This window comes from Acipenser ruthenus, chromosome 16 (genome assembly GCF_902713425.1).
Source record: "Acipenser ruthenus chromosome 16, fAciRut3.2 maternal haplotype, whole genome shotgun sequence".
Lineage (NCBI taxonomy): Eukaryota > Metazoa > Chordata > Actinopteri > Acipenseriformes > Acipenseridae > Acipenser > Acipenser ruthenus.
In genome coordinates this window covers 16,451,136-16,466,249 of record NC_081204.1, presented here as the reverse complement: position 1 = coordinate 16,466,249, position 15,114 = coordinate 16,451,136, and the positions used below count along the sequence as shown (strand labels likewise).

Here is a 15,114-nt window from a genome sequence, read left to right as displayed (position 1 = left end):
GAGTGATGGGGAATTTGTAATCTCTACAAGGACAGACTCCATTGGAAATCAAGTTTCACTTGAAACTCAATGGTTGTATTGTTGCAAGGAGTTTCACTTTTGTTTTGTAAAAAAGCTGATAAGATCCCACAGTGCCAGCAATCATCTCTGTCCCTGCCTGTGTGAACGAGCAGAGAGGGACCCAGCAATCCACTTCAGCCACACACTCAGAACTGGGATTCCTATAGTCTAGCTCATCAGATACCACGTGTTGTAGGCGTGCCTGTTTGTTTACATCACCAGAGGTAGTTGAGGACACACATGCTCTCCCTGTCAACCTTGCCGCTTATTGCGGTCACTCTGAACAAACCAGCCACTACCCTGCATGGTAGAAATGTCATCCTGTATGCAAGCTCTGTTTTAAGGGAATCAAAACTAAAATGTAAACAAATAACGTTTATTTTTGTCTCTAAATCAACTTTTGAAACTTGTTGCTTGCAATGTAACAATCTCCCTAAATAGTGGTATGTGAGAAATGTTTTTAAAACTGTCTGGGGGCACTGCACCTGAAGAATTCTCTTTCATGAATAAAATTCAGTTCAACATCCATGAAACTGTCCTGGGCTGTAGACGGTTGTGTTCCTTCACATTCTGGGAATGGAATGAGAGAACCCTTTTGTGCGCAGCGTGTGCTGTGTGGGAGCCGGCACAGTCCCAGGCCCTCTCGCTGCCTTTTGCTCTTCGTAGAGCAAGGAATCTCTCAGGACTGTGTAAACGCACCTTCATTCCAGCTCTGCTCTTACCAGTGCATCCAGACAGAGGGATGGAGCTGAACCTGACCCTCCTTATAAAGTGTCTGTGCATTTGTGCTGAGAGAGATATCCAAGTATTCAAACAAATGCTGCTTGAAACTTATTAAATGGCAAAAATGACCATGTTTCTATTCGTTCATATAGCAGAATTTATAAATGACTGCCTCGCAAAGGAAAGCAGTGCATCAATGAGGTGTGAAATAAATAAAGAAGCCCTCTCACTGTACAGGAGAATGTTTCTCTCCTTTCTCCAGTCGGTACTGTGGGGGTGGTAGCAGGCCCCATTAGCTGTGTGCAGAGTTTCCACAATACTTTGCTCAAACAAACAGAACAATTTCAACATTAGGAAAGAAAGAAACAGCTCAAGACAGCTAAACTGCTCCTCGACGCAGCAAACTAGTTTTTTGCTAGTTTTATTTGAATATAAATGTTGTTCAGAAAAACTTTGCTGAAGTTTGCTTCATAATTTGGAATTTCCTTGAATTTATTACAGGCTGAAAGTAAATGCGACTCCTGAAAGAAATCTCAGCTATCCAAAGAGCAACATGACACACACACAGAGAACCAGCACTTACTGTGCATGAGCACACACACAGAGAACCAGCACTTACTGTACATGAGCACACACACAGACAGACAGAGACACAGAGACAGAGACACAGGCGGACACACTCACAGACACACTCAGAGACACAGGCAGACACTTTGAGACATAAGGAGACAGAGACACAGATACACACTCACTCAGAGACAGACATGGATCTGCAGGATCTGAGTGAATAGGTGCTGGTGTGGCTGTCCTCTGCACCTGGGGTGTGAATCTCATGCAGTGCAGCTTCACTGCGACACAGAAAGAGAGTTCCTATCAGCATGAGAAATACTGGACAGCCCTGTGAACTGGAGAGGTGGTGTGAAGAGCCCAGCTGTCATTTCTCATGGGCAGAGAGTGTGAGAGAGACAGAGACAGAGACAGAGACAGAGACAGAGAGAGAGAGACAGCACCTCAATCCTGACCTGCAAACCCCTGACATTATTAAAGAAAAAGTGAGTGAGACAGAGAGAGAGAGAGACAGACAGAGAGGGAGAGAGACAGAGAGAGCACTCTGTGAAGCGAGCAGAGAGATTAGCTCCTAAAAAGAAATAGTACTTTGAAATGTTTACACAGAAAAATGTTTGATTTGTGATCTGAAATTTTGCATAAAGTTGTCTAAACTTCTAGAGGAGACAGGGAGGATGTTTTTCTTCTTGAAAAAATATTAGGATTAAAATTATTTAAAGAAAAGGTAAGAAAGAGGGAAAACAGGAGAAAGAAAAGGGAAGTTTGGGAAAGAAAGAAAGACAGAGACAGCCAAGGTAAGCCTGTCTAAATATAAACTAAAGAGAAGATAGAAAATACTATAATTAAAATAAATAAGGCTTATCAAACTTCAGATTTACTGCAATTTATTTTCAGAAAATGCAGAGGGAGAATTTAAATGAAATGACAGTTGGGCTAGACCCAGCAACTGCCACTCTAATAGACATGTATCAATCATAGCTCCTCCCACCAGCAGCATTCTCAGTGCAGAGCAGGGCTGTGAAATATAATGCCCAGAAGTAGTTTGCGCTGCTCAGGCCAAGAGACAATATAAAAACACGTTTCTGAGAGAATCCTCAGAGCCCCTGATTGCAGACTGCACTGTGCTGGGGGAGAGCAGGGTCAAGAGCAACCTGCTGTTCCACACGCAGCACCCCACTGCCCTGTGCAAGACCCACCCCTGCATCAGGAAGAGGGGGATTGGCAAAGGCAGGCAGATCATAGTGTCTGAAGACAAGGACACAGACAGCACCATGCTCACTGACACTGTGTACCACAACAACACAGTCATGGTGCAGGGCACTGAGAACAGCCTAGACAGGTTTGCACTCAGCTTCCAGACACTGAAAGAACAAACAGAGAGGGAGAAACAAGAAGCAGAGCCTGTAACCCTGCAGCCTCCCTCCCAACACTGAACCAGAGCTGGCAACCCTGCAGACTGCAGCCTCCCTCCCAACACTGAACCAGAGCCTGCAACCCTGCAGACTGCAGCCTCCCCCCAACACTGAACCAGACCCTGCAACCCTGCAGACTGCAGCCTCCCACCCAACACTGAACCAGAGCCTGCACACTGCAGTCCCCACAACACTGAACCAGAGCCTGCAACCCTGCAGACTGCAGTCCCCCAACACTGAACCAGAGCCTGCAACCCTGCAGACTGCAGCCTCCCCCAACACTGAACCAGAGCGTGAAACCCTGCAGACTACAGCCTCCCCTACAACACTGAAGCAGAGCCTGCAACCCTGCAGACTGCAGCCTCCCCCCAAAACTGAACCAGAGCCTGCAACCCTGCAGACTGCAGCCTCCCCCACAACACTGAACCAGAGCCTGCAACCCTGCAGACTGCCACACCCCCCCCACGCCCCACAGCACTGAACCAGAGCCTGCAACCCTGCAGACTGCAGCCTCCCCCACAACACTGAACCAGAGCCTGCAACCCTGCAGACTGCAGTCTCCCCCCCAACACTGAACCAGAGCCTGCAACCCTGCAGACTGCAGCCTCCCCCACAACACTGAACCAGAGCCTGCAACCCCCCCCCAGTGAAACAGTGAGCGAAGCAACACCCCCCACGCACTGCACCCGCGTTTCACCAAAACTCTGCAGCAACATCAGAACTCTGAAGGAGTGCCTGTCAGTATTGGAGCTGGAATTCACAGAGTTCAGGGAGCAAACCCTGGCCAACCTAAACCAGAGCAGCCCCACACAGCAACTCAGAGACAAGGGGACCAGGTTCAAGACACAGCACAGGGCCGAGGTGCAAGAGCTGAGAGAGGCAAGGAGAGGACTAGAGGAGAACAACCAGATCCTGAAGACTGAGCTCCGGAGAGTAAGAGGAGCAGCCAGGACAGCCCAGCACAGCCACCTGAAGAGCCTGCAGAGAGAACTGGAGGAACTGAGAACATAAGAAAGTTTACAAACGTGAGGAGGCCATTCGGCCCATCTTGCTCGTTTGGTTGTTAGTAGCTTATTGATCCCAGAATCTCATCAAGCAGCTTCTTGAAGGATCCCAGGGTGTCAGCTTCAACAACATTACTGGGGAGTTGATTCCAGACCCTCACAATTCTCTGTGTAAAAAAAGTGCCTCCTATTTTCTGTTCTGAATGCCCCTTCATATAATCTCCATTTGTGACCCCTGGTCCTTGTTTCTTTTTTCAGGTCGAAAAAAGTCCCCTGGGTCGACATTGTCAATACCTTTTAGAATTGTGAATGCTTGAATCAGATCACCGCATAGTCTTCTTTGTTCAAGACTGAATAGATTCAATTATTTTAGCCTGTCTGCATACAACATGCCTTTTAAACCCGGGATAATTCTGGTCACTCTTCTTTGTACTCTTTCTAGAGCAGCAATATCCTTTTTGTAACAAGGTGACCAGAACTGAACACAATATTCTAGGCAAGGTCTTACTAATACATTGTAAAGTTTTAACATTACTTCCCTTGATTTAAATTCAACACTTTTCACAATATATCCAAGCATCTTGTTGGCCTTTTTTTTATAGCTTCCCCACATTGTCTAGATGAAGACATTTCTGAGTCAACATAAACTCCTAGGTCTTTTCATAGATTCCTTCTTCAATTTCAGTATCTTCCATATGATATTTAGAACGCACATTTTTCCTGCGTACAGTACCTTACACCTTTTCTCTATTAAATGTCATTTGCCATGTGCCTGCCCAGTTCTGAATGCTGTCTAGATCATTTTGAATGACTTTTGCTGCTGCAACAGTGTTTGCCACTGCTCCTATTTTTGTGTCGTCTGCAAATTTAACAAGTTTGCTTACTGTACCAGAATCTAAATCATTGATGTAGATTAGGAATAGCAGAGGACCTAATACTGATCCCTGTGGTACACCACTGGTTACCTCGCTCCATTTTGAGGTTTCTCCTCTAATCAGTACTTTCTGTTTTCTACATTGTAACCACTCCCTAATCCACTCCCTAATCTCTACCCACTTACGAAAAACATACAAATATATATTTTTATTTTTAAATAATAAACCCTGGCAGCAGTGGCATTGCCAGGATTTTTGTCCAATCAGAAGAGTTCAAGGTTGAACCTCTCACAACAGTAAATAGCCCAATCACAAACAGAAATTTGAAACGTGAGCTTTGGCAGACAGTAAGCATGTCATTGGTCAGTTGTGAGAGGCGGTTCATGTGTATACTAATTGAAAGCTGTACTGATTGAAGCGTATTGAGGCCACCCAAAAAAATATTTTCAGCACTTTTTTCCCCCTGTAACACAGCGGCTAAGCCACTGCCTGGCAGAAATCTGGGGGGGGGGGGCACGTGACCAGGCGTGCCCCCCCTGCGCGTTGCCACTGCTCATAGCAGCTCCCCTTTCACAATGCGCCTTTTAAAGTAGTGTTGAAATGACAGTAAAGTCCAGCCATGTAGTAGCCAGGGTAGGTTCATTTCCCACTGTCTATTTAAATGTATTGTAGTTACACTGTGAAGTTTAAGGGTCTAGTGCTTGCTTTTTACATCTTGGCAGAATTAATGGCTGTTCAGATGTTGGATACCAGTAGTTTTCTTCCAAATGAGTGGCGCTATATAGAGAGAAACTGAAAGAAAACATGCTCATTTAAATATCCCCAGTACCAGCCGATCGTATTAAATATGATGAAAAACACAGCTCCTAGGGAAGGGGGATTTTAAACGTTTAAACGTATAAACTCTAAAAGAAGTGGTTAAACGTTTAATAATATGCTAGACGTAAAACCAGTCATGTGACAAATGTCACCAAACATTTTTTTCTGCATTAATTTTAGTAATTTATCATCATTAGTCCGTCGCGTATCAGACTGCTCTTGTGCCACAGTAAGGGTGGATATTATAAAAAGGATGGGGTTTGGCAATTGACTCCAAGTAGCTTTTCTAATTGGTACAACAGAAAGATTGACACTGGGGCGGGTTTTATTCTCGGTCGATCTGGCGCTTCATTGGTGCACTGTGTGTGTTTATGCCTGTAGTAGGCATGGTATTATTATTATTATTATTATTTATTTCTTAACAGACACCCTTATCCAGGGCGACTTACAATTGTTATAAGATATCACATTATTTTTACATACCATTACCCATTTATACAGTTGGGTTTTTACTGGAGCAATCTAGGTAAAGTACCTTGCTCAAGGGTACAGCAGCAGTGTCCCCCACCTGGGATTGAACCCACGACCCTCCGGTCAAGAGTCCAGAGCCCTAACCACTACTCCACACTGCTGCCCTTATGGTATCAATTCCATGGCGGGGTAATAACGTTAATGACAAGTGTTTTTTTTTTAGTTTGTTCTATATTTAAAATGGCATCTTTAAACAAAGGAAGCCACGTTTGGAAGTATTTTGAGGGATGAGAAAACCGTGGTATGTAAATAATTATGCCATATAAAATTGCATTACCACAAAAACACAAGTTCAATGCTTCACAATTTCAAATGAAAACATTCAAAACTATTGTGGATGGAGCTACTGATGGCAATAAAAATCAAACATCCATAGCAACATTGAATGCTGCAGTTTTGAAATCGATGCAAGATTGTCCCACTAGTGTGCCGACCCATAAAACAATAACAGCGAGGCTGAAAAACTTAAAGACAATCATGCGCCAGCTGTTCATACAAAACTTTCAAAAGGGAGAAAAAGCTGCAATTACCACAGACTCGTGGACCCCATTCCCCAATCTTCCCATAGGTGGAAGGCTTTTTTCACTTGAAATTGTTCTGTAAGCTTTTGGACTGAACGGCCGTTTATGTTTAGTACAGTTTTTATTTGTATGTTGGAACTACTGCACTAAAGTAAAGGACCCCTGAGACACACTTCAAACAGGTAGACCAGGCATCTTCCAATTTAACGAAAAGTTGTGTTGATACGTGAATTTGAATGCTTTAAGTTATTTAGTATTACTTGACCATATACAATTAACTGCACAAGAAGGCAAACATTATTTTAATCACTTAATATATTACTTGATTGTGTGTTTGTTTGGCATTTAAAATAGGACTTGTGTTAATGTTTGGGAGGTTTATGTACACTAGTACAGTATTTAGAGGAGAGTGGCGTTTGATTCAAGTACTCGGAAATTGTAATGCTCAAGTACTCGAGCAATAGATCTCAAAAATCCCATCGCTACTATCAAAGACCGCAAACTTTTAAATCTCTGAGGCAGACTTTAATATCAGTCACAGTGCTCTTTACAATTCAAAAATTTTCCAGAAGTAAAAGTATTTCCACATTTTTTTCAATTGTAAGCACAACTCGCTTTCGCTTTCCTGTAGCCACTTTGCATTAATGGGTGATGTTTCTCTGTTTTCTTTTTTATTTATTTATTTTTTTAAACCATATAATTTTGGCCAAAGTTACTGATAAAAAAAAAACTTTAAGAAACACACTATTCTTAAAACATTATACTGTCCAAAAATGTGTTCAATACTATGTATGTATAAAATTATATCTCCACTGGCAACTTCAATTACAACCAGAAATAGAAACATTTCAATATATACTTTGTGTACCTGTTTGTTTATTTATTTATTTTTACTTTTTAGTCTTTGCGATGTTAAAATTATTTGCTTAAAAAATACTAACCAGGGCTGTCAGTATCAGAATGTAATATAAAGAGAGTGTGTGTGTGTGTGGAGATATGGTTTAAACGTTCGTGAAAAGTTACCAAAAGCACATCCCTAACAGCTCCCCTCCTTTTCAGTTTGATATTAACTATGTTGATGCAGTTTTAAGAATGCAGCAGGATTTCACATCCCATTTTCTAGAGCTTGGTGTCTTCTGGAGCTGAGAGCAGAGCATGCATAGTTTGAAATATTGAACAGCAAGTTCTAATTGTGCTTTTGTGGATTCTATTGCTAAGCTGTTTTGTTCTTTGCTCTTTTAGACAGAAATGTTCTGCTTGTGGCTTTTAGTGTTTGCGTTTTATTGTTAAAAACATGTCAAAACTTTAAAAATAAAAGGTGTACCACAACAAAAGACTTTGTACTTTATTGGGACCCCCAACATTTTCACTGCCCCCTCCCCCACTGTCCTCTGGGACCTTCAGTATTTTTAGTTGAGAGTCCTGGACCCTCAATGGGAGAGTTTGAGAGCCTTGAGTTCATAAGCATTGCAAATAGTGATGTAAGCAGAAACAACGATAGTGCAAAGAATCATAGAGAACACTCTCAGAAATCAATGTTACATACATGATATCAGCTTGCACTCACTGGAGCCTTACCACACTAGGTTATTCTATAATAACTATATATATATAATCTCCAATGTTTTGATTCAAACACATGGTCCCTTGAGAAAGATATGTACAACATATCGAAACGTTGGGCAGCTGGTTCTTTGAGATAAAACATACATATATATAAGTTATTATAATTCCCCAAAGATTCTAGCTTGAGGGACACAAGCTGCCCACTCAGTCACCACACCATGGGCACAGTAAGCATGCTTCTGTCAAAACCTGCAGCAGTGGGAGGTTATCAATTGTGTTATGAACAACAGCTTGTATATAAAGCTTAGTTAACAGAAATGTAATAAAGGGAATGTGATTCCATCAATAGTTTCACGAGGTGTAAGTATCCCAGGGGTCATTCTCATTGATACTGGAGGGTCAGGCTCATTGTATCCAGCGGGCTCCATGTGCGTGATTAGAAGTTGGGACTTTCTGCTTCAGACATTAAAACAACCAAAAAAAACATCTCACGCAGCGAGACCTTGGCTCCCAGTTTCAGTTCCTCCGGCATTATAGTTAGTGTGTTTCCATGGCAATGTTTCCCTGTGTTTTGACGACTCGTTGGGGGGCTCGGGGAGGGGGGTGCTCGATTTACCTCGCGAGCTCCCGAAACCAACAAGAATGACGCATTGTGTACTGAAGCAGCAGAACGAGACTGTGGACTCGCTCCCCAATGTGCCAATCTGTTTAAACTAGTGCGGATACCGACCGAGTGAGTGCGGTCTGATGTGGAGATCCTCTCTGCAGTGCCATTCGAACATAAAACACTGTGTCTATTTAAACTGCATTCTGTTTCCCACAACACACTGAAAGGAACATGCGTGGAAATACATACAGCTTTGAAAAACAAAACCGTCTTCTGTTCTGTTCAAATAAATTGGTATTGCAAAAATAATAACACATTATTATAATAACAATAATAAAACGCAAGCGGACTTATTACTACACTGGTTACTGTGTACAGAGCTGCAATATTACACTGCAGCGCACCGCGTACAGTGCTGCTGAAACACGCTACACTTCAACTCCGGGTTTTCAGTTTGCCGGAATGCCAGGAACACGTCTGGTTTGGAAAGTTATTAAAAACTGTAAGCGCGAAACAATATATATATATATATATATATATATATATATGTCACCGCTACACAAATATCTAGAACATTTACTAGAAGAAAGTTACATAACATACACACTGATGCTTTATGCAGTGGTCTTCATGTTATTAAAATAATAACAACATTTATGAATTACATGATTGTGTAATCTAACGCAGAGTTTAACGTATCGGCGAGTTTGTGAATGGAGCCGCGGTGCCGCGCAGTCCCCGGTCTGGCGGCGCGCACACACGTACACGCACACGCACACGCACACCGAGTCTGGTTCAGGGAGGGCTCGGGCGGCTCAGCTCTGCTGTAAGTCCCATACTTTCCCACACGGTGGAAGCCTCTGTGAATCATTACAAAGATTACAGAACACAACGCAATAACCACACAGGAATGCGGGCCGACCACATTCAGGATCCTAATCTCACCTAAAGCCGAACCGCCCACCCTGTGCCCCGGTCAAGTCACGAACACCAGTAATGTGAATTCTACTCACGTACAGAACACGATTACCCTGCTTAGTACCGATTAACACAGAAATGTGTTGGGATACATTATCATGTTTCAGACACCGCATACACAAATTGTACAGTAAACAGAGGACAAATAAATAGGAAAAACGAGTTCATGTTCCTTGCGCTATTGTTTTCCAAGTAAACCACCTGTAGCTCATGGCACTATGGCCTGCTCACTGTACTGTTCAGCCGAATGCCACCTTCAAAACACAGACAGGTGCACAAGAAAGACGTCACTCCACCACTGGCCGCCATAGCACCTGCTCACGTTAAGGTGCTCGTCAGTGTTACTCCTTCATTACAACCCTAATAACACAATCCATTCCACGTATGCTACCTTACACAAGTTATTGAACAGCACGAACCCCACGCAGCCAGTTTTCCGGCTGTGGCGTTGGTACCAAGTGAGCCGGGTCACGTGCCAGGCACACTGGTCAGTTCGCCGTGACTCACCTATGGACACCAGCTTGATGCCCTCCTTGTCCAGGAACTCCAGCGCCACCGACACGTTCTCCAGCTGCATCTGCCGGAAGGTGGGTCTCTGGTTGTACTTTCTGTACATCTTCTTCTGGCTCAGCACCTCCAGGAGCGCGATGAGCCGGAGCCCGTCGGCCAGGTCAGTCTGCAGGTTACCTACCCGCTTGTTCACGCACTTCAGGTGCTCGTTGAACCAGCGGGTGAAGGTGTTCTGCTGGATCCGCTTCCATGGCGCGTCATCGGCCAGGTCTTTCTCTGTGACCGGCATGTCGTGTTCCTTTTAATTCTGATACAGCTGCGGCTGGCTTAGCTCTGTAGCGTTTGAAGCGCTGCGTCTCGGCTGCTCAGAGTCTTTCCTTGTGGGCAGCAGCTGCACATGCGCACTCATGGTGCCTGGTTGTGGCGACACGCCTCCCTCTATTTTTTTAATGAATGAATAAATAAATAAAGCTTGCTTTGAAGAGTCCAGTCGCTGGTGTAACTTTGGTGTTGCGTGTATTGTGGAACTTTGTTTAATCTCCTACATAAAAACAAAACAAAAAACAAGGTTCTAGTCATATTGCCTTCAGGGTGTTGCAATAGATGCAGTTTTGACTTGCTAGTAGCGTTTAAACTAAAATAACACAATAACATCCTTTTAAACACAAACCCATCACAGCAAGACTGTTTTGATGCAGCACGCGTCATACTTGTTATTGTTTAATTTTTTTTTTTTTTGCAAGTCATCTGATTTGTAAACAGCAGCAGAAATGTAATTTGTGATCCCATTTAAAAATAATAATGCAAACACCTGCCATAACAGTGTCAATGGGGTGTAGGGCCGCAATGGCCAGCACTGATTTCAAGGTGTACAAGGTGTTGCATTCTCCACAATGGAATGCAGAGGTAATGCTTGTTCTGTTCTTCGTGAAACATCGGTACCTTGTACAGGCTTGAACACTGAAGCACCTGCCAACTGAGCTCCTACTTCCAGCCCTCTCTCCACCGCCCGGCCTGTGGTGACTGAAACTGACTGAAACACGGCAAAGCATCTTTTATAGGATGGAATATAAGAATAATCAGTCATGTGAGGGTCAGGTCATTACATTAACACACAAGTGTGTGTTGCATATTGCAGGTGTTTCCACACCCATTTGTATATTGTTCTTTGATTAATGCTGAGAGGGGGTATGAGTCGATCGTGTCATTAAGCACATTAACACCTGTATCCGTGTAATTATATTTGCATGCTCTGCTTGTAGTAAAGAGTGAGCTGTTTATGTGACAAAGGCGGGGAGTCCCTGCTAACTCTACTGCAACTCTTCCCTCCATTGTGATCTCCTTCCTGTTTACTGTGTATGCACGGGGCAGGGATCTAGCATGGGTCAAACTGACCCGCACAGGGACCCTGGCTGCTGACACCCTGACCCGCGCAGGTACCCTGGCTGCTGACACACTGACCCGCGCAGGTACCCTGGCTGCTGACACTAAAACCATACTATACGGGTACAGAATTTATTTAAAGAAATTTAGTGTCATAAGACTTTGATTATTTAGCGGTTCTTATCAAGCTTTCTATAATTTATTATCATGATTTCTTCTGTTTTAGTTTTTACCCAAATGCAAATTAATTGAACCATGTTGCATCCAAGTTTTAAGAGGGTTTGTTAAAGAAAAAACAAAACAATAAAACAGTTGTTTTTCTTAGCGAGGCTTGATAAGTTTGGGACTGCTGATTGTGGGCTTAACACTGAACACAGGGAGTGACCTTAACACTGAACACAGGGAGTGGCTTAGTATTTAACTGATACTGACAGGGACTGTCAATCTGCCCTGCCTGCCTTATCTAATCTACACCAGCACTGTGTGTGTGTGTACTTGCATCAGAACTATTTGAAACATCTACCTCTTACCACCAATAGTATCCTATTAGTAGTGATACAGTATTACTAATATATATATGTATATTTGTAATCTTTCTATGAGTACTCACTTTGTTCCCTGTGTGTGCTAATCCAATGCCAGGCTGTTCTCAGTGATTATTCATGCAGGAAAGGAAACAGGCTTGTGGTACATGAATAACACAATAATATCTCTTGGTTTGACAGATGTGTCGTTCAGGATACTTATCACTGAGCGACGCGTCTTCCACACGGATCAGTGTGACTTCAGCACATAATCCCCAGAGAGGGGAAGTGAGTGTGCATTCAGCAAGGGGACAGCGAGGGGAAGTGAGTGTACATTCAGCAAGGGGACAGCGAGGGGAAGAGAGTGTGCATTCAGCAAGGGGACAGCGAGGGGAAGAGAGTGTGCATTCAGCAAGGGGACAGCGAGGGGAAGAGAGTGTGCATTCAGCAAGGGGACAGCGAGGGGAAGAGAGTGTGCATTCAGCAAGGGGACAGCGAGGGGAAGAGAGTGTGCATTCAGCAAGGGGACAGCGAGGGGAAGAGTGTGCATTCAGCAAGGGGAAGAGAGTGTACATTCAGCAAGGGGACAGCGAGGGGAAGAGAGTGTGCATTCAGCAAGGGGACAGCGAGGGGAAGAGAGTGTGCATTCAGCAAGGGGACAGCGAGGGGAAGTGAACACTTCACTCACACTATAGGAGTGATCCCTCAACACACTTCACTCACCCTATAGGAGTGAGCCCCCAACACACTTCACTCACCCTATAGGAGTGATCCCTCAACACACTTCACTCACACTATAGGAGTGATCCCTCAACACACTTCATTCAAACTATAGGAGTGATCCCCCAATACACTTCTTTCACACTGTAGGAATTACAAAAGAGCAGTGAAAGGGTAAACATCAGGGATCCATCTGCACAAGAGTTGAATACATTTGCCCTAAGTGGCAGCGACAATTTAACCGCAGACACTCAGGACAGGTACAGTGGGACGGGACAAGTCAAAAGCATATATTAAAACAGCTTTTTACATAAAGTATCCCGGTTGAGCCTTGACTGTTTGGCCTGGGCCCTGGCAGCTCTGTCACAGCAGGTTGCTGTGTTTGTAGGGAGACAGTCTGACAGGTAGCGGTAGCACGAGTGATCCTCCGGCTTGCTATACTGCCCCCTCTCGCTTCTCAGCCGCCCCGGCCGGGAGTAGTACTCCACCTGCAGGCTGAGGCGAGTTAGCAGTCTTTTGACGGCGTTGGCTCTGGTGTGTTGACTGTGGATGTGGGCTCCTGGTGGCAGGCTCAGTGCCGGTGGTTGGGTTAGTGATGGTTTCGAGGTGGCTGAGCTCCGGGCCCGGTGAGTCAGGAGTAGGGCTGGTTGAGTTGCTTGCGTCCCCACGGTCATGTCCCAAGTAGCGGGCTAAGCGATCCCCGTGGAGCACCACAGTCCAGTTCTGGGTGCAGAACCTCACCCGGTATACCACCTCCATCAGGTGCTCCAAGACGCAGCAGGGCCCTTTCCAGGTGCTCTACAGCTTCGGGTTGAGACCTCTCTTCCGGCGTGGGCAGTATACCCAAACCAGTTTCCCCGCTTGGAAACCACAGTCCTGGGCTCTGCCCCCCTGCAGATGGTCACGGGTGAACACATGGGCGCTCTCTCCAGACACTCCTGTAGCGCAGTCAGGTACTCTGGGCCCGGGGGACCCCTCAGCTCCGGTTGGGGTGGTTTCCCAAACAGCAGCTCCACCGGGGTGCACAGCTCCCGACCGAACATGAGAGGTGGACTCTTGGGACAGGTGCACGTCCCAGTCGTGCTGGTGGCTGGAGGTTAGGATTGCCAACTGGGTGGCGAGCGTCCTGTTAAAACACTGTACCGGAGCAGGCGGTAGCACTCTGGTCGGGGCCGCGTCCCCTCCGGCAGGGTGTCGGAGCAGGCGGTAGCGCTCTGGTCGGGGACCGCGTCCCCTCCGGCAGGGCGTCGGAGCAGGCGGTAGCGCTCTGGTCGGGGACCGCGTCCCCTCCGGCAGGGCGTCGGAGCAGGCGGTAGCGCTCTGGTCGGGGACCGCGTCTCCTCCGGCAGGGCGTCGGAGCAGGCGGTAGCGCTCTGGTCGGGGACCGCGTCCCCTCCGGCAGGGCGTCGGAGCAGGCGGTAGCGCTCTGGTCGGGGACCGCGTCCCCTCCGGCAGGGCGTCGGAGCAGGCGGTAGCGCTTTGGTCGGGGACCGCGTTTTTCCAATATTATAACAGCAAGAGGACATTCATAGAGGAGGTCAAATGTCTAAGAGATACAAATAGCAAAATCATGGATGAAGAGAAAAAATTAGCAAATATATTAAATGATTACTTTTCACAAGTTTTTACAAAGGAGGACACGGACAACATGCCCCACATGTCGACCTGTTCCTATCCAGTTTTAAATAACTTTAGCATAACAGAGACAGAAGTGTTAAAGGAACTAGGAGCTCTTAAAATAAACAAATCCCCTGGGCCGGATGAGATTCTCCCAATAGTACCCAAAGAAATGAAAGAAGTTATTTACAAACCGCTAACCAAGATCATGCAACAGTCTCTTGACACAGGGGTTGTACCGACAGACTGGAAAATTGCAAACGTAATACCGATCCACAAAAAGGGAGACAAAACCGAACCAGGTAACTACAGACCAGTAAGCCTGACTTCTATTATATGTAAACTTATGGAAACTATAATAAAATCCAAAATGGAAAATTACCTATATGGTAACAGTAACCTGGGAGACAGTCAGCATGGTTTTAGGAAAGGGAGATCGTGTCTAACTAACCTGCTTGACAATGGATAACTGCAAAGCATATGACATGGTTTATTTAGATTTCCAGAAACCTTTTGACAAAGTCCTGCATGAAAGATTAATCATCAAACTGACCGCAGTAGGGATTCAAGGAAATGCATGCACATGGATTAGGGAGTGGTTAACATGTAGGAAACAGAAAGTACTGATTGTTTTTGATTTAGATTTATCTACTTTTGGGATGTAATTGTTTTGCGACTCTAGTACTACATTTTTAAA

At 45.0% G+C, this 15,114-nt stretch overlaps 1 protein-coding gene across 5 annotated transcripts in view; it reads right to left on the bottom strand.

The window, feature by feature from the left end:
• Positions 1–10,592, bottom strand: part of LOC117411756 (filamin-B) — a 142,023-nt gene extending 131,431 nt beyond the window's left edge. For 4 of the 5 annotated variants that reach the window (XM_058988931.1, XM_058988933.1, XM_058988932.1 and 1 more), the window contains exon 1: positions 10,171–10,588. In XM_058988931.1, coding sequence (XP_058844914.1) covers positions 10,171–10,462 — 292 coding nt within the window. In that variant the 5' untranslated portion in view covers positions 10,463–10,588. Of the gene's footprint in view, positions 1–10,170 lie in introns of all 5 variants that reach the window. The other variant, XM_058988936.1, reaches the window with a different exon arrangement.
• Positions 10,593–15,114: the final 4,522 nt, after the last annotated feature.